This window comes from Dasypus novemcinctus, chromosome 22 (genome assembly GCF_030445035.2).
Source record: "Dasypus novemcinctus isolate mDasNov1 chromosome 22, mDasNov1.1.hap2, whole genome shotgun sequence".
In the NCBI taxonomy this organism is placed as follows: Eukaryota; Metazoa; Chordata; class Mammalia; order Cingulata; family Dasypodidae; genus Dasypus; species Dasypus novemcinctus.
The window spans coordinates 67,059,344-67,078,354 of NC_080694.1; the positions used below are offsets into that span (position 1 = coordinate 67,059,344).

Genomic DNA, 19,011 nt, shown 5'->3' on the forward strand with positions numbered 1-19,011 from the left:
CACTGAGGGGAGACCAGGCTGAGCCTGGATGACCAGCTGCATGAGCCTTACTGCCCACAGTTCTGCAGATGGGACGAGGCCAGGTGACGTCTGACACCCTGTGACCTCAGGTCCTGGAGGGACAGAATCCTACTGCAGGGACGAAGACAGGAGGAGTGAGCACAGCCCAGCTGAGGATTGGATGAGTCAAAGCCCACGTGGACTGAGCACTGACTGGACACAGGCCTGTCCACCTTCGGCTCCTCACAGCAGCACTCAACACAGCAGACGCATGGATTCTGGAAGGTTCTCTGGGCAATTCAATTCCTCTCTCTAGATTAAGAATCTTTGTCTCTCAATCAATTCCTCACATTCATTTAATAGCAAGGATTTGTAAAACCAAAACCATTCCTAAATTCTCATTTTCAAGGGAAGCAGGAAGGGGTAGCTCAGGGCACCATAAAGTAAGACAGGGCTGTGGACGCTCCACACCCAGCTCTCCTGAGCAGGATGGTCGGTCGGGGCAGGGAACACAGGTCAGTGTGGGGACATGGGGGGCATGGGGCGAGCTACCTTCCCATCCTCCAGGATACAACGGGAATGCAGACACACGATGCCAACTGAGGAAGGAAAGTCATCACATCCCAAAGGAAGGGAGTCTTTTTTTTTTCAGGAGGTCTGTGAGCAGAGACTCCTCAGACAACTTTATTATCTAAAAGTGGCTTTATAGATACTCAAGCTATCGTGACAACAAGCAATGTAGCTGCATATTAACAACACTTGTAAATTAAAGAACTTATCTCAGAGTACAAGGATTTAGTATTCCTTTTATTTTTATTTTTTTTTAAAACAGAAACAGAACTGATTTTAATAACAAAAAGGAGTTTCATAACAGGGAAACATGTTAGAGGCCACATCAACCCGCATTTTATTTCTTTATTTATTTTTGTAGGTCACACTTTTTCCTTTTTTGTCTTTATTTTTTTTAATGTTACATTAAAAATAATATAAGGTCTCCATATATCCCCCACCCCCCTCCCAACAACCTCCCATAACAACAACCTCCTCCATCATCATGAGACATTCATTGCATTTGGCAAATACATCTCTGAGCACCGCTGCACCTCATGGTCAATGGTCCACATTATAGCCCACACTCTCCCACAGTCTACCCAGTGGGCCATGGGAAGACATACAATGTCTGGTAACTGTCCCTTCAGCACTAGCCAGGACAACACCAAGTCCTGAAAACACCCCCACATCACATCTCTTCCTCCCACTCCGTACCTCCAGCAGCCACCCCGGCCACTTGCTCCACACCAATGCCACATTTTCTTCGATTACTAATCACAATAATTCCTGAATAGGCGGCGGACTTGACCCAGTGGTTAGGGCATCCGTCTACCACATGGGAAGTCCGCGGTTCAAACCCCAGGCCTCTTTGACCCGTGTGGAGCTGGCTCATGTGCAGTGCTGATGTGTGCAAGGAGTGCCGTGCCATGCTGGGGTGTCCCCTGCATAGGTGAGCCCCATGCGCAAGGAGTGTGCCCCATAAGGAGAGCCGCCCAGCACGAAAGAAAGTGCAGCCTGCCCAGGAATGGTGCCGCATACACGGAGAGTTGACACAACAAGATGATGCAACAAAAAGATATACAGATTCCTATGCCACTGACCACAGAAGTGGACAAAGAAGATGCAGCAAATGGACACAGAAAACAGACAACCAGGGTGGGTGGGGGAAAGGGGAGAGAAATAAATAAATAGATCTTCAAAAAAAATATTTCATGAATAGAATATCAATATTCCTTCTAAACTAGAAAGTGTGTTTGCTCATATTTCTCCTGGCCCAAGACAGCTTTGCCCTGTTTACCCAAAAGGCTTAATTGCTGCATTGCTTATGTTAAAAGTGTAGCCATGGAAACCGCACATCTTTCCTTGTGAGGTGAGATCCTGGGGGGCCTGAAAGGGGAGCGGGTTTGGGCCAAGAGGACATGCCTGGGTCCTGGGGACTCCTTGGATGTGGACATGAGCACTGTGGAGAGCTGGTCATGATGTCAGCATTTACAGAGACGACCTGAACGTGCTCCTGAATCATTCCATCCCCCACGAGGCAGCTTTGTCATGCTACAGAAGAAAACAATCAAGAGCACATTCAGGGAAAGCGGACTTGGCCCAGTGGTTAGGGCGTCCGCATACCACATGGGAGGTCCACGGTTCAAACCCCAGGTCTCCTTGACCCGTGTGGAGCTGGCCCACGTGCAGTGCTGATGCTTGCAAGGAGTGCCCTTGCAGGGGTGTCCCCACATAGGGGAGCCCCACGCACAAAGAATGTGCCCTGTAAGGAGAGCCACCCAGCGTGAAAGAAAGTTCAGCCTGCCCAGGAATGGCGCCGCACACACGGAGAGATGACACAACAAGATGATGCAACAAAAAGAAACACAGATTCCCACGCTGCTGACAACAGAAGTGGACAAAGAAGAACATACAGCAAACAGACACAGAGAACAGACAACTAGGGTGGGTGGGGGAATGGGAGAGAAATAAATGAATAAATCTTAAAAAAAAAAAAAAGAGCACATTCAGGTCAGGTCATCTCTGTAAATGCTGACATCATGACCAGCCTTCCACAGTCCTCATGTCCATGTCCAAGGAATCCCCAGGACCCAGGCATGTCCTCTCAGCCCATCCCCTCTCCCCTTTCAGTCCCCAGGGTTTCACCTCTAGAAGCCTCGAGAGACACATCAGAGCCCTGGACACTGTCACTGGCTGGAGAGGAACAAACACAGGGTCTGGTCAGAGCCACAGGGAGATGTGAGTCAAGGAGTGATGGGGTGAGCTGCCCGTGGGCTCCATCTACACTCCCCAAAGCCTCAGGTCAGCCTTGACCCTCCACACCACCTCCCCGTCCATCCCCCACTTACCAGCAGCCTGAGCGTAGCTCCCTCCTGTTGCACCTGTGGAAAAACAACCAGTGAGAGGAGGACATGAGGTCCTGAGAACTAGTCCTGGATCCAGGGAAGTTTCCAGAACCGTGACTCCAGACCTGGGGCAGGATCAGGAAACACAAGGTGGGGGATGTGTGGGCTGGACCTTCTGCCCTCCTGGAGGTCTGTCCTCAGCAGCCCCTTCCCTCTGACTGCTGGGAACAGGGGCCTCCACGTCATCATTGGGGACATTGTCCTATTTCTCTCACAGGTTTATAAAGTAAGTGAGTAACAGGCCCAGACTGGATGGGCACGTGTGTGAGGAGGGGCTTCACGGCACCAGGAAGGGGCAGGGCACACTGCTACCTGGGCTGGAAACCCCCCTGGACAAGAAACCACAGACCCGCCCCTCCCCTACTGAGCTCTTCCTCCTCCAGATCAGAACTCCAGCCACCACGGACACTCCAAGGATGACCAGGGCAGCCACGATTCCCACGATGAGGATGGGGAGCTGGGAAGGCGGCTCTGAGAAGGGGGGAATGTCAGGGGCCCTGACCCAGGCTCAGCCCTGACCCTGCTGGAGCAGCTCGGAAGGGCTCCTGCTTCCCTAGAAGAGGCCCCCACCTCGTCCCACTTACCCCATCTCAGGGTGAGGGGCTCGGGCAGCCCCTCCTGCTGCACGTGGCATGTGTATCTCTCTTCCTCCCCAGAAGGCACGTGCACAGTCGCCCACTTCTGGAAGGTTCCGTCCCCCGCAGGCCTGGTCTCCACAAACTCCATGTCCTGGGTCTGGTCCTCCCCGTCCCGCTGCCAGGTCAGCGTGATCTCTGCGGGGTAGAAGCCCAGGGCTCAGCACCTCAGGGTGACCCCACGGTCAGGGATGGGGTGGCGGGTCATGTGTGTCTTTGGAGGGTCTGCGGGAAGGTCAGGAAGTGCAGAAACTTTCCATTTCTCTCCTGGCCATTCTAGCAGCGCTCATGTGACCAGCAGGAATAAAATAGGACTTTTGGGGTTGGGGAGCCCCGCCCCCTGTACCTGTGCGCAGCAGCGTCTCCTTCCCGCTCTCCAGGTGTCTCTGCAGGTGCTTCACACACTTGCCCTCCAGGTAGGCTCTTTTGTGCTCTGCCTCACCGGCCTCCTCCCACTCATGCAGGGTGATCTGCGCCGCCGTGTCCGCCGCCGTCCAGGAGCGCAGGTCCTCGTTGAGGGCGAGGTAGTCGGCGCCGTCGTAGGCGAACTGAAGGTGCCCACGGAGGAGGCGCCCATCGGAGCCCACGTCGCAGCTGGACATCCACTGGAAGGTGTGAGACCCTGACCCCACCCCCGACGTTAGCCACGACCCCTATCCCCCCACCTGCCCGCCCCGCGGCCAGTCTGGTCTAAACTGAAAACGAAACAGAGGAAAAGTCCCTCCCGCGCTCCAGGGAGAGGGTCCCGGGTCCCGCGGCCTCGGGGTGTATTTGGGATCCAATTCTGGGGGCGACCCCGGGCCGTCCTGGGGATCCCGGTCGTGCGCGGACCCCGGGCCCCGCGTAGCTCACCAGCCGCGCTCTGGTTGTAGTAGCCGCGCAGGGTTCGCAGGTACGCCCTGAAAGTCTGCGTGTTGTCCTTGCAGACCCGCCGTCTCCCGCTCCCAGTACTCGGGCCCCTCCCGCTCCACCCACGGCGCCCGCGGCTCCAACATCGGACTCGCCGCGTCGCTGTCGAACCGCACGAACTGCGTGTCGTCCACGTAGCCCACGGCGATGTGGTGGGTGTCCCCGCGCTCGGGCCGGATCGTGGAGGTGAAGAAATACCTGAGGGAGTGGAAACCTGGGCGGACAGAAATGGTACGGGGTCAGCTGGGGGCACGCGCCTTCCCGGGTCCGGCCGTCCCCGGAGGTCCCCTGCCCACCTCCGGGGCCGCCCCCCGACCCCTCACTCACCCGCCCGGGTCGGGGTTAGGGCTAGGGCCCCCGAGAGCAGCAGGAGGAGGGTTCGCTGCGTCCTGATCATATCGCCGAGTCTGGAGGAACCAAAGTCCGGGGCGGGTCGGGGTGCGCCCTGGATGGGCGGCGGGGCCGGCGATTGGATTCTCCGGAACCCGGCCCGCAAAGGAGGCAGCCTGGGCCCACCTCACGAGGGTTGGGGCCGAAGGACCTGACTCGGGTTGGGAGACAAGAGAATGAAACTGCGGGGACCCGGGGACTCCTCAGCTCGGCCTCCCCGCCCCCCACGCCAGCCTCAGGGCCAGACCGAGAGCCGAGACCGGGTCCTGGACTGGCCTGACCCCTCCCCTGCACCGAGCACTCTCTCCCCCATCAGTGAGGCCTGGTCCTGACTCTTCACAGCTTCAGGACCCCAAGGAGATTTATGTGACCTCTGTTGGTACTGACCATACTAGAAATTAAAATGGATTTTAAACTACAGATTCCTATACATTAATACTTACACCAAAAACTCATTACACGTTGATAACTATTTCCAAAAGCAAACAATGTAATAAGAAGAGTGGATCAATTTAGATTTTTGCAAATCTTTCTCAGCAGTCTCAATAGAGCACCCCTGGACTTTCATATCACATTCATTCTGTTATTTGGTTTGAATAAAAATTCAGCCTTGGATATACATGTTGGAAAAGAGAGGAGTACTTTAGCCTTTTCAGGTGAGCATTGACATTCACCTTTGTTACTACACGAAAAGCATATGAGTATAGTTTGTAAAAGTGAGTTGCAGTCTGAAATTTTATTGTAGAATATTGTATCTTGTGACATGGAAATCTTCAGTCTGTCTTTGCATAAATAAGCATGAAGATTTTAAAGTAGCACATTGGCCCACTGAGTTATGTAGATCTTCCAGTATGGACACATTTCTTTACATATTTCCCAAAGGTGATGCTTGCTACAATTATCACAGATTCCACCAGAAAATGTGTAATTATTGGAAATCTGTCAAGCTTAGGGTGAAGGATACCAGTTTTTGATCATTGTAATTTTCTCTTGAGATCTTATGTTTTCTCATTGGCTCAAGCCAGAGATAAAATACTTCAAGTCACATTTCTGAAAAGGATTCCTGCCTAGAATATGTAAAGAACTCTTAAAACTCAGCAGTAAGAAGACAATTCAATTTTTAAAATAGACTAACATCTAAACAGATAACTCAGAAAAGAAGATACACAGGTGGCAAATAAGCACCTAAAAATATGCTCAGCGTCATTGTCATTACGGAAGTGCAGATAAAACCACTATGAGATGCCCCTGCACATACCAGTTAGAAGGATAAAATAAACTAAAATAAAATAAACTGATGGGTTGTTTTCTGTTGCCAATGGAACACATTTTCACACCTCTGTTGGCTTTATTTTATTTATTTAGTTCTCCCTCTGTTTGTTGTTTCTGCTTGCTGTCTGTTATGTCTGTTCATTTTGTGCTCATTGTTTTGTTTTGTTTTGTTCTGTTTTTTAGGAGGCTATGGAAACTGAACCCAGGACTTTCCATGTGAGAGGGAAGTGCCCAATGGTTTGAGCCACCTCCACTCCCCATTTGGTGGCTTTAAACAATAGAAACTTATGTTCTCACAATTCTGAAGGCCAAAAACCCAAAGTCAACGTCCCTGGTTGGAATCAAGGTATCAGCCAGGCCTGGCTCCCTCTGGAGGCTTAAGCAGAGAGAACCTGTGTCTTGCCTCTTCCATTTCTGGGGGCAGCTAGCTCTCCTTGTCTTCTGGTTGCATCACTCTAGCCTTCAAGGCCAACATCGTCAAATCTCTGCTCCATCTTCTCGTCACCTTCTCCTGTGGATGTAGTAAAATCTCCCCCTACTTCCCTGTTATGAGATCCATGTGATCACACCTAGGGCCCATGGGGATAATCCTGGCTAATCCCCCATCTCTAGATCAATTACATATACAAATGCTCCTTTTTGCCATATAAGGTAATATTCACAGGTTCCAGGGATTAGAATGCAGAGGTCATTTGTGGGTTGGGAGGGGATTTTCAGTCTGTCACGAGTGGTGACACCTGCACTGGCAAGGACGTGGAGCCCAAGAACCCACACTCCCTGCTGGTAGGAAGGCAAAGGGTGCAGCCACCATGGAAGGCATTTGGCAGGTTCTGAGAAGCTAAGCATGGACTTAACTTCCAACCCAGATATGCCACTTCCAGGTAATTGGTCATCTCATTTAAAGACATATTTAGGTAAAAACCTGCACAGAAATGCTCATAGCAGCTTATGAATTTCCCCAAACCAGAAGCAACTGCATTGTCCTTCTATATGTGAGTGGATAAAGCTATCAATTATAGTCCATTGATGGTCTCTTCTTATTCTGTTGGGATATGGCATCTCCATGGCCTTTTCCCTAAAAACCCACAGCCCTGGTCTAACCATGTGAAAAACATCAACCAAACTCAAATTGAGAGGCAGTCTACACATCCTGACCTAGACTCCTCAAAATTTTCAAGGACACAAAAAACAAGGAAAGTCTGAGAAACTGTCACAGCCAGAGGAGCTGAAGGAGACCCGATGGGACTAAAGGTAATCAGGTGCGATGGATGGGATCCTTAGACAGGGAGAGGACATGGGGTAAAGTTAATGAAATCCACACGAACTTCACATTAGTTATTAATAATGCATCAACATTCCTTCATTAGCAGGTTCAAAGTGCCAGGAATGTGAGATGCTAACAATGTGGGAAGTGGGGATTGTCTGTGAGCTCTCTGAACATCTTCACCATTTTGGTGTAAGTGTAAAACTGTCCTAACACTAAAAGTTTACTTTTAAAAAAAACAGGCCCTTGAAATGGCGTAGGGATTATGTGAAAAAAAATCTACTCTCCAGTGCTCCCAGGTGCTGCCTTCAAGCGGGCTGGGTGGGGGTTCTGGGGAAGAGATGGAAACCTCAAGGACTGCACAAGGGCTGCTGAGCGCCCATCCTCTCCCACTCCGTGTGCCACCCGGAGTCTGACTCCAGTGGACTCCAGGGATGCTCAGAAGGCAAGTTCACCCCCTTTCCCATCAGTGCTGAACCACCAGGTTCCCCAGCTCTGCCCCACTCAAGTCCGACCTCTCCTCACGTCAGAATCCTAGAGAGCGCGGCGGCGCCCCCGCGTGGCCACCGGGCGGAGGACAGAAGACCCGCGCTCCCATTTGCCCTCAGTGGAGCCCTCCCCGGGGTCTCCCTGCGCCCCCAGCATCCGGGCAAGTATCTGCACATCAGGGGGCGCCCGTGATCCAGGGCAGGGTCTGTGCGACCACGCTGACATAGACGTTTCCTCCCTGGGGGTGACCGTGGACTCTGGCCTCAGGGCAGAGCACGATCTCCAGACCATTCCATCTGGTTCCCGGGCCCAAGGTGGATCACAAGCGAGGGTTTCCCCAGCACCAGTCCCCCTGTCTCCTAGGAGAGGTCCTTGGACGCCCATGGCCCTGACGCTTGTTCCTGCTGCTGCTTCCAGGCATGAGGGCGCCTCCTCCAGGAATCCATCCGTGATTCCCCAACTCTAGGATCTGGGGGAGAGGGAGGGTGAGCGCCCCTGGCATTGGCCTAGGAACAAGGGTGGGCTCCTGAGAAGAGAAGAGAGGGGGGAAGTGGGGACGACTGGGAGACAGAGATGGAAACAGTGGCTGGGAAGGAGCCAGAGGGGAGGGGCAGCCTCGTGGACACAGTGAGGGGAGGGATGGGGTCTTCTCAGTGAGAGTCAGAGGGGGCTTCTGGCCAGGGCGGGGTGGAGGTCTCTATTCTCACCTGGATGGTAATTACTCAGGTGTTACCCTGTACTTGGTTATAAGTGTTAAGTGTTGACCATTTTTCTGTTTTGCAGGAATGGTATAATCCAAACACACCCAGGAACAGAAGGAGAAGTCAGGGAGAAGGACGGGAAGTGGTTGAGGGGTCCCCTCACCAGAGCCTTCCTAAGACTGGGTGGGGAAATCAAGGACCCGAGGGAGGGGCGAGCGCGGCTGTGTGGCTCCTGGAGGCCGCGGCCCCTGGTTCCAGGACCCTCAGGGTCTCCCCTCTCATCGCTTTCCCCCCAGCCCTGGGCAGCCTGTGGTCAGAGCCCTTGGCCACCTGCAGGCGCTTCTTCAGCTCCTGATCAGCTGAGCTGGTGCGGCCCGGGCTGGGTGCGGGGAGGCGGCCTCGCAGCTGGAGGCCCCTGAGATGCGGGTCCTGGAGGGCGGAGGGCAGGACGCGGCCTGGGGGCTGGAGACCCTCGTGGACGGCGGGGAGGTGGGCGATAAGACCCGCCCAGCCTCTGCCCACGCGCTCCACGAACCCGAGGGCTGACCCTCCCGCCTCCCCAGACCCCGGACCAGGACCTGCCCACATCCCCCACACCAAGGTGGACCTTCCCCAGGTTGCGCGCAGGAGCCCGGCGTCCCGGGTCGTTTCTCTTTCGGGGGTCTTAGCTGTCCAGGTCCCCTCGGCCTCGGTCCCGCCGCTCCTTGTGTCAAAACCGTTTTTGAAACTTTCAACCATTTCCTGAATACTCTATCCTTTCCCCACTGGATGAGGGGAAGCCGTTTTTAGAGCATATGCACCTGTGGTTCTATTTGTACTCTTATGTTCATTGACCTACCACTGCCCTCACGCTGTTACTGGAGCTCCTAGTAAGTTTTCAGATCTGCTCGGTGGATCCTCCACATTTACTCTTTTCAAAAACGTTTTAAGGCATTTAATCTGTTTCAGCCATGTATCTTTCTGAACACCAGAGGAACACTTGAGTTAGTAGTTGGAATCCAATGAGATAAAAGTGCTTGAACAAAACATTTTAGAAATAATGCTTCCATAACTTGTTGAGCTGCCATTTTTTTGGTATTTTATTTTATTTTTGGAATTTGAAATAGGTATTTAAAAAGTTTTAGCTATTCAAAATCCTTCCTGCTCCCTTACAAATTGTACTATCAGCTTGTCAATTTGTTTTTAAAAGCCTACCATATGTTTGATTGGAATTGTATTTAAACAACCCACTTTGGGGAGAAGTTATAACTTAATAATGAATATTCCAATCCTTGACATGGGCGGGATAGTTCTCCACATTTATTTAGGTTTTTGTTACTTTCCCTCAGCAGTATACTTATAGATTTCAGTGTAGAGATCTTACAAACATTCTTTACATTGATACCTAGTTATTTCATTATCATAGGTGCCCATTCTCACTTTGCAGAAGTTGCCTTCTCTTCCTAGTTTACTGACAAATTTTTATTAGCAAAGGATGTTGCGCTTTTAAATGCTTTTTCTACATGAAGCTGATCTTATTGTTATTCTTCTTTATTTTTTTTTAATTTTTATATTTTATTTTTTGTTCATTTTTAAGTAATGTTTAAATTATAAAAGTAATACATTATCATTGTATAAATGCAAATACAAAAGAGTGAAAGTTCCTCCATTCCCACTTGTTATTATTTATGCTCTGAGATCTTAATATATACATACAAACATACTGTTAGTTTTTCAAAAATATACATATAGTATAATACTGTTTTACAACTTACTTTTTTTCATGCAGTAGTACATTATGGACCTCTTCTGGTACAGTATATATAGATCTGACTCAATATTTTAAAACAGCTGCATGTTCAGTAACAAGGATATACTGTAATTCATTTAATATATAAAATGCAAATTTATTTACAATATACATATTTACTTGTACTTGTACAAATATTCCTGTAGGCCTAATTGCTGAGTGAAAAAGAATGTCCCCACCTGTCTACCTTTTACATTATGACAAATTTCAAACAAATTTCCAGTAGATCAAGGAATGACTTCAGTTTAAAAATATGCTAAATGCATTCCACTTTCAGTAACTCTCAGGACACATTGTATATTAGGACTTGGTGAACTTGAGGACTGAAAGAATTTCTTGGCCTGCTTGCCTAGAAAGTACAGTGGTGCCTTGTAGACCTTTTTTCTTCATTGTTTTGAAAATTTCTTCTGGATTGTTTTCTTTAATTGTAACTAAATAGAATAATCCTCTTGGTGAAAGCAGATCTGAAACTAGCGGAAAGAATCTGTCCATGACTTCTCGACCACTTCTGCCACCAGCCCAAGCTGCTTCTATTCCGTGACTTCCTACCTCTTCAGGTGGAGTCACTACATAGGGGGGATTAAACACTAGAAGGTCAACTTTTTCCTTCAACCTTGGTAGCAAGCCTTTGACCAAATCTGTAATTACTGGCTGTATGTGGACTTTGTTACAGTGTGCTGTCTCCAGGGTACAAGCTGCTGCGTTAGGATTAATATCAGTGCACATGTACAATGCCTGAGGACCTATCATTGAGGCTAGGAATACAGACACCACACCAGACCCTGATCCTACTTCAAGACATATTTCCACTCTAATGTTTGTTTCATCCTGAGAAAACGCAGGTCAAATATCACGGCGCGGTAAGGGGGAATTAAGCTCCTGAGACCAAGGCAACACCTTGGCAAAAGCGTTATTCTTCTTTATTATGTGAAATGATGAATTAGATTAAATTTCTTATATTCATCCCAGCTTGCATTAGGGATAACTCTTTCTTGGTCATGATGTGATATATTTTTAAATTATGTTGGATTCAATTTGCTGTTATTTTGAAAATGATTCCTGAGAGACATTGTTTTAAAGTGTTTGTATTAGTCAGGGTTCTCTAAGGACACAGATTTTTTTAAGAGTTTTCACATGTGACTGTAGGGATGGGCAAATCCAAATTCTGAATTCCAAAGGGCAGGCTGCAAGCTGGGAACTCCAGAGAAGGTTTTCCATGAATTCCCTGGGGAAGCTGGCTGAAGTAGAGACGGAAATTCCCTCTTCTGACTGCTGAAACCATCTCTCCTCCTTTTAAGTCTTCAACTGATTTGGTGAGACGTTTCTCATTATTGAAGGCAAAATCTTCAGTTGATAGTAGATGTCATAGCCATAGATGCCATCAATGTACTGATGATTTAAATCCACGAAATGTCCTCACAGCAACAATCAGGCCAGTGCTTGCTTGACCAAACACATGGACACCACACCACTGCCTGGCCCAGTGGACCCATGAACTTACCCACCACAGTTTCATTTTATTACCTTTCTTGGCTTTGGTAAGGCCTCACAAAATGATTTGAAAGTGTGTTTTCCTCCTCCTTTATTTTCTTTAAGAGTTTCCACAGTAGTGATATAAATTCTTACTTAAATGTATGGTAGAATTCACCAGTGCAGCCACTGAACTTGGAGTTTCCTTTGTGGGATGGTTGCTCATTATGAATTTAATTTCTCTAATTGATACAGGGCTGTTCATATTTCCTATTTCTTCTTGATTCAGTTTTGACAGTTTGTCTCTTTAAAGAAAACTGTCCATTTTGTCTCAGTTATCAAATATATTCGCATAAGTTGTTTCTATTTTTCCTTTACTATACATTTCATGCTATAAATTTACATTTTAATACGTTTTGCCAAATTTAAGTTTATTGCAAAAAATACAAAATGTGTCATTTCAGAGGTCCAAGTGTTTTGGAAACAGTTCCCAGCTCTGCATAATTGCCTGCCCCCACCCCCTCTAAGGCCTGTCACCCCACTCTCACTCCAGCCTCTCCCTGTCCCTGGCCTGATTACACCCCAAGACAATACTGGCTAAGTGAGGGGGTTATTATTTATTGTTACTAGATGGACTCTAAGTAGCAAGAACAACAAAAACAACATGGAGCAAGATTTTCAAAATTAAGTTAAATAATAGCATAAGTTGGGCTGAAGTGAAAATAAGGGCAGGAAAACACAAAGTGAATCCAGGAATACCTACATATGGCTGTAAGCTTTCACCCTCTTACTCCAGGGGGTCCCTGAACTGGGTTCTGAGTTTCCTGGGAGCCAACTCAAAGAGGAAAGTTATTCACAGGACCCAAAACATACACATTAGACAGTTATTCACACGAAACCCGGTAAAGCCTCACTGACACTGGAGAGAGGTTCTTTCATGGAGGTTGCCAAGATCACACTATGGTTGTAGAGAAGTCTCCTCAACATTATCCCTTCCACAGGTACAACAGTCCAGGCCTACCTCAGAGATGATGTGGATTCAATTCCAGACTACAGCAATAAAACAAATATTGCAATAAAATGAATCACCCGAATTTTTGGTTTTGAGTGCATATAAAACTTATGCTTACACTATAGTCTATTAAGTGCAATAAATACTTTTATGCCTCAAAAACAAGATACATACCTTAATTTAAAATACTTTATTGCTAAAATATGCTAACCCTCCCCTGAGCCTTCAGCGAGTCGTAATCTTTTGCTAGTGGAGGGTCCTGCCTCGATGTCGATGGCTGCTGACTGATCAGGTGGAGGTTGCTGAATGGTGGGGGGCTGTGGGGATTTCTTAAAATAAGACAACAAGGAAGTTGGCCATGTCAATTGACTCTTCCTTTCACTAAAGGTATCTCTGTAGCATGTGATGCTGTTTGATAGAACTTTACACAGATTAGAACTTCCTTCAAAATTGGACTAGATTTTCTCAGACCCTGACACTGCTTTATCAACTAAGTCTGTGTAATATTCTAAATCCTTTGTTATCTTTTCAACAATGTTCTCATCATCCTTTTTGAAATTTGTTTATTAACAACTTTAGGGAAGCAGATATGGCTCAACTGATAGAGCATCCACCTACCATATGGGAGGTCCAGGGTTGAAACCCACGGCTTCCTGACCTGTGTGGTGAGCTGGCCCACGTGCAGCACTGCCATGCATAAGGAGTGCCATGCCATGCAGGGGTGTCCCCCATGTAGGGGAGTCCCATGAGCAAGGAATGCACCCCACATTGAGCCGCCCCATGCAAAAAAAGCATAGCCTGCCCAGGAGTGGCACTACACACACAGAGAGCTGACACAGCTAGATGACACAACAAAAAGACACAGATTCCCAGTGCCACCGGGAAAGCAAGAGGAAGTGGACACAGAAGAGCACACAGTGAATGGACACAGCAGACAATGGGGGTACGGGGTAAGGGGAGAGAAATAAATAAAATAAATCTTTAAAAAAATTTAAAAACTTTATTTCAAATTCACAAAAATGAAAGAACAGAAAAAGGCAGCTCAATAAATTATGGAAAAATTACTCCTGAAAAGTTTTTTTTCAGGCACTTTTATCTCATGTAATTGGAACTGTTAATTCAATTGCTCCTCTAGTGTTCAGAAAGACACACAGATGAACACAGATTTGTTAAATGATATAGTCAATTTCTCCTTATTAATGCCAAAAACTGAAGAGAAAAAACACTTTATCATATTAATATCTCACAAACCCAAACCCATATTCTTTTTTACCTTTAAAAAATTAGTATAGTACCAACTCTGCTTTTTTTACAAAACATTGCAATGTTAACTATAGTCCATTTATTACATTAATTACATTTTCCATGTATCCTGTACATACTTAACACCCTGTAATAGAAGAACATTCCTTTACTTATATTATTAACCACAATCTTCATCTATTTCCAAAATCATTGTCATATATTCCCAATATCATCTTCCAGCTGTTTTCCCACTAACATGAATCTTCCTAGACTACTAGTATCAGGCACAATCTGATTTATGGATAAATCAACAGTGTAACATTCACAATAATATCTTACCATCTGGTCCTTCCATTACCAAATACATATATTGGACATTGTTAAACATTCTACATATTTCCAGCATCTTCACCCCCTTCTCATCCCACATTCCATCTCCCACTAATTTACATTTCAAAATCCAAATCCATAATTCTAATCATTATATTTAGTTATTAGTGAGACCATACAATATTTGTCCTTTTGTGTCTGGCTTCTTCACTCAACATAATATCCTCAAGGTTCCTCCCAGATGTCATGTGATTCTCCAGTTGATTCCTTCTTACAGTTGAGAAATATCCATTATATGAATATACAACTTGTTTATCCATTCATTGGTTGATGGACACATAGATTGTATCCATCTTTTAGCAATTGTGAATAAAGTTGCTATGAACATTGGTGTGCAAATAGCTGTTCACGTCCTTGCTTTCAGTCCCTCTAAATATATTCCTAGTAGTGAGATTGCTGGACCATATGGAATTCTATATTTAATTTCCTGAGGAACCGCTAGATCATCTTCCACAGATGTTGCACCTTTTTATGTTCCAACCAACAGTGAAGGAATGTTCCTATCTCTCCACATCCTTTCCAGCACTTGAAATTTTCTGTTCTTTTAAGAGTGGCCACGCAGTATGATGAGAGATGATATCTCATGATGGTTTTGATTTGCATTTCCCTAATAGCTAGTTATGTGATGTATCCTTTGGCCATTTGTATTTCTACTTTGGAAAGACGTCTGTTCCAATCATTTGCCTATTTTTTTAATAGGGTGGCTTTGTCATGTTGTTAAGGTGCATAATCTCTTTATGCAACATGGAGAGCAATCTCTTATCAGATATATGGTCTCCAAAGGTTTTACTCCCATTCATTTAGCTGCCTCTTTACTTTCTTTACGACGTCTTTTGAAGAACAAAAGTATTTAATTTTCAGACAGTTCCATTTATCTATTTTTTCTTTTGTTGCTTGTGTTTGGGGAGCAAGGTGCAAGAAAATACCACCAAGCACAAGATCTTGAAGATGTTTCCCTACATTTTCTTCCAAGAGTTTTATGGTTCTAGTTTTTACATTTAAGTTGTTGATCCATTTTAAACTAATTTTTTAATAAGCTGTGAGATAAGGGTCCTCTTTCTTTCGTTCTTTGAGATATGGATATCTAGTTCTCCCAGCACTGTGTTTGAACAGGCTATTCTGACCCATCTTTGACAGTCTTGTCAAAGATCACTGGACCATAGATGGGAGGGTCTGTTCTGAACTCTAGATTTGGTTCCATTGGTCAATCTCTCTGTGTTTATGCCACTACCATGCTGGTTTATTTATTTATTTATTTTACCTCTGTAGCTAGATAATATGCTGTAAAACCTGGAAGTGAGTGTCCTCCAAATTTGTTCTTCTTTTAAAAAATAGTTTTGGCTATTTGGAGACCCTGATATCATCTGTCACCATACCACATGGCCACTCTTAAAAGAACAGAAAATTTCAAGTGCCACCTGGCCTGAGATGGGCAACCCTCCTGGACGTCCTTGGCTGTGTCTTTCTGGGCAAAGGCTTTTCTTTTTTGCCTCGGGAAGGAAGGTTCCTGGTACCTGAAAGGCTGGGGTGCAGCAGGCCTTGGCACTGGCCCTGGGGTTCGGGGGAGTGGGCGGCCACGCAGGTAGGGCAACCAGTGGTTTTGATTTTATTTTATCCTCCCGTGTGCTCTGTCTGCTCCTCCAGTGGAGAAGCAGAGGCAGGCTTGGCTGGCCTAAGGCAGAACAAAGTTGGGTGCCAGCCAGTTTTGGGGGAAACATCTAAAATAAATACTCTTCAAATAATTGTCATGGGGAAATCAGGTCTCTTGGGCTGGCACTAAGTTTACAGCCTCCCCTGCTGGGGACCCAGGTGCCTTCTGATCTGATTCCTCCAGGTCACTTCTCTAGAGCCACAGAGAGTGTCCTAATAAAGTGAGTGACCAGGATTTGTGCATGTCACGTGTGGAGTGAAAGGCTTGGACTCGTGGCTCTGTGGGACAACTGGGGGGCTGCTGGGGGGGGCATCATTGTGACCAGGACTTCCCTGGTGACAGTGGAGCAAGCACCAGAGCCCGTCATCTTGTGAAGTGAGACTTTTCCTCAGCTCTGGCTAACTCCTAAAATTTATTATTCCTGTTATTATCTGGACACAGGAGCAAGCTGCTGCTAAAACCCTTGACAAAGCACGTTATAATCACTGTTGGGGTGACAGCTCTCTCCCCTGCCCTTATGGTTCTAGGTCTCTCTCCTTTCAAGGTAGATCCTCACACACTCACCCTCCCACCCAGTCCCTAAAGAAACCTGCCTTCACCTGCAGCCCAGGTCCCCACAGAGAAGCCTCTACTCGTCTTGGCTGTGGAGCTCCACTCCTAAAGCCCGGGGTCAAGGCAGCCAAGCCCTCGTCCACGTGAGCTTCCTTACAAAACTGTACTGCGAATGGCTGTGACCTGAGCAATCACCCGAGTGACCTGCTGGCAAGAGGGGGCCTTGCTGTAAAGAAGCCAGAGGCTCTTCTGTCCTCCAGTGAGGTGGGCGGAACCACCGTGTCTGCGCCAGAGGGAAGCCAAGGGGTCTGGTGGTCCCACCAGCAGGAGGAGCAGGAGGGCTGCCTTGTGTTTGTCATAAAGTAGCTTGTGCTCAGGGTTAAAAGTACCAGCATTTTCAGAGGTGAGAAACCCCTCTCCACCCCACTTCCCTTGTCATGCCACATAGTCAACTACGGGTTTCAATTTTTTTGTGAATCCTGCCAGTTTTGTATGCAAGTGTGCAGCTTTATTACTTTTACACAAGTAGAGTTTACAGTTTCGCACATCACATGGTTAAATGGACTTGTCTGTCCAGTTGTCCAGCTGGTCTGTGGCTGCTGGACGTGGTGTCCACAGGTCCCACCTCCGGCCTCAGTCCTGGGCCCTCCCACCATGCTCAGACCTTCCGCACTCGCATCCCCACGGGCTCTGCTTCACTTGCTGCATGTTGAACTAGGGTGTAGACAGACAGGGCTTTCCTGGGTGGGTGTGGAGCAGAACAAACGAACAACTGCACATGCTGCATCTGCACTGTACTCTGTCCAGTTCCCTGAGGGATGTGGATGGCACGTTCGGAAGTACTGAGTCAAAGGGATTGCCCTGCATGAGCAAGGGTAGAGGAAGAGGCTCTGGGCCACAACCCCCAGGGCCAGTTTCACCTCACTGTTGTTTACTTTTGACTTTCTCTGACTACCTGTGAGGTTGAGCATCTCTTCTGGAAGTTTGCGTTTATGCCCTTTGCCCATTTTCAATTTCTGTTCTTTCTTTTGTTGGTTTGCAGGAATTGACTATATGTTCTGGATTTTCATTTCTTTAGACTTGAAAACATCATTCATTGATTTTATGGTGCTGTTCAGGAGACAAAAATCTTGAATTTTTTAAATTAAATTTTATCAAATTTTTACCTGATAGTTTGCGTTTTTAGGGTCCATTTTAAGGATTTTTTTTAACCACTATAAGATCATAAATATACTCATATATTGGTTTGTGTTTTTCATTCATTTTATAATTTTACCATTCACAAAGTCTTTAACTCACCTAGTGTGAAGAAGAGAACCAACTCTAGTTTTCTTTTTACCATGAGCCCATTTTCCCACCTCCATCTAATTACTAGCTCATCATATTTCCACGGATGGGAATCAGTGTTGTCACTTCTGGTAGACCAACTTTCCATGAACTCAGAAGTTGTTTCTGAGGGTCACAATGTGGCAGGAGAGGATCACTGCTGTGGGTGTCAATGGTGGGGGGATATGAGAGGAGGGGAGTACCTGGGGCATGTCTCTACAGCATATGAATATGTTCAAGTGGTCATGGGACATTGTCTCAGTGAGTGGAGACCCACACAATAACTGAAGAATATTGAATTCCCATCCTAGAGATTCATATTACCTTCTCCAATAGAGGATAAGAAATTCCCAAGTACATGGGTAGTGCTTAGTGAAGGAAGACAGATCATTATACCTGGCCCTTAATATTGGCACTTGTACTTATGAAAATTGTTCTTTTGAAATTGAAACTAAGCATTGGATTATATATTGCCCAAGAGTTACCTCCTGAAAGCCTTCTCATTGCTCAAATGTGCTCCCCTCTCTAAGCCAAATTCAACATATAAATGCACTACCTTCCCTCCAATGTGGAACATGACTCCCAGGCACAATCCTCCCTGGCACCATGGGATTATTACCAACTGCTGACTAGCAAGCATCTGGGAAAAGACCTTGACCAAAAGGGGGACTAGTAAAAACAAATGAGTTTTTATGGCTGAGAGATTTCAAAATGAGTCAGGATTGTCGTGGGAAACTGGCTTACCTGTTCCCTATTTGTTGCACTTATCCCCAGTTATAGCAAATGTTGCCATGCTGATGAGGAACAGTTGTTTTGGAGCTCCTAATAAATATGATGTGAAAACTAGGGTTGAGGCTGTCAGTTCCCAAAGCTGTGAACCCCCTGGTTCCATCCTTCATTCCTATCTTGTTTTCTCTATGTCCTTTATTTCTGTAAGTTCTGTGTTGCCTTACCTTTGA

At 46.7% G+C, this 19,011-nt stretch overlaps 1 protein-coding gene and 1 pseudogene across 1 annotated transcript; both read right to left on the reverse strand.

Moving 5' to 3' along the window:
- Positions 1-3,234: 3,234 nt before the first annotated feature.
- Positions 3,235-4,900, reverse strand: LOC105744217 (saoe class I histocompatibility antigen, A alpha chain-like; annotated as a pseudogene).
- A 5,522-nt stretch (positions 4,901-10,422) lies between these two features.
- LOC105745049 (methyltransferase N6AMT1-like) lies at positions 10,423-18,264 on the reverse strand. Its single transcript, XM_023585632.2, has 2 exons — positions 18,256-18,264; positions 10,423-11,234 (listed from the first exon to the last, which is right to left on the reverse strand). Exons 1-2 carry the CDS (start codon positions 18,262-18,264, stop codon positions 10,707-10,709), a joined length of 537 nt encoding a protein of 178 aa, XP_023441400.2. The 3' UTR covers positions 10,423-10,706.
- Between the last annotated feature and the right edge of the window lie 747 nt (positions 18,265-19,011).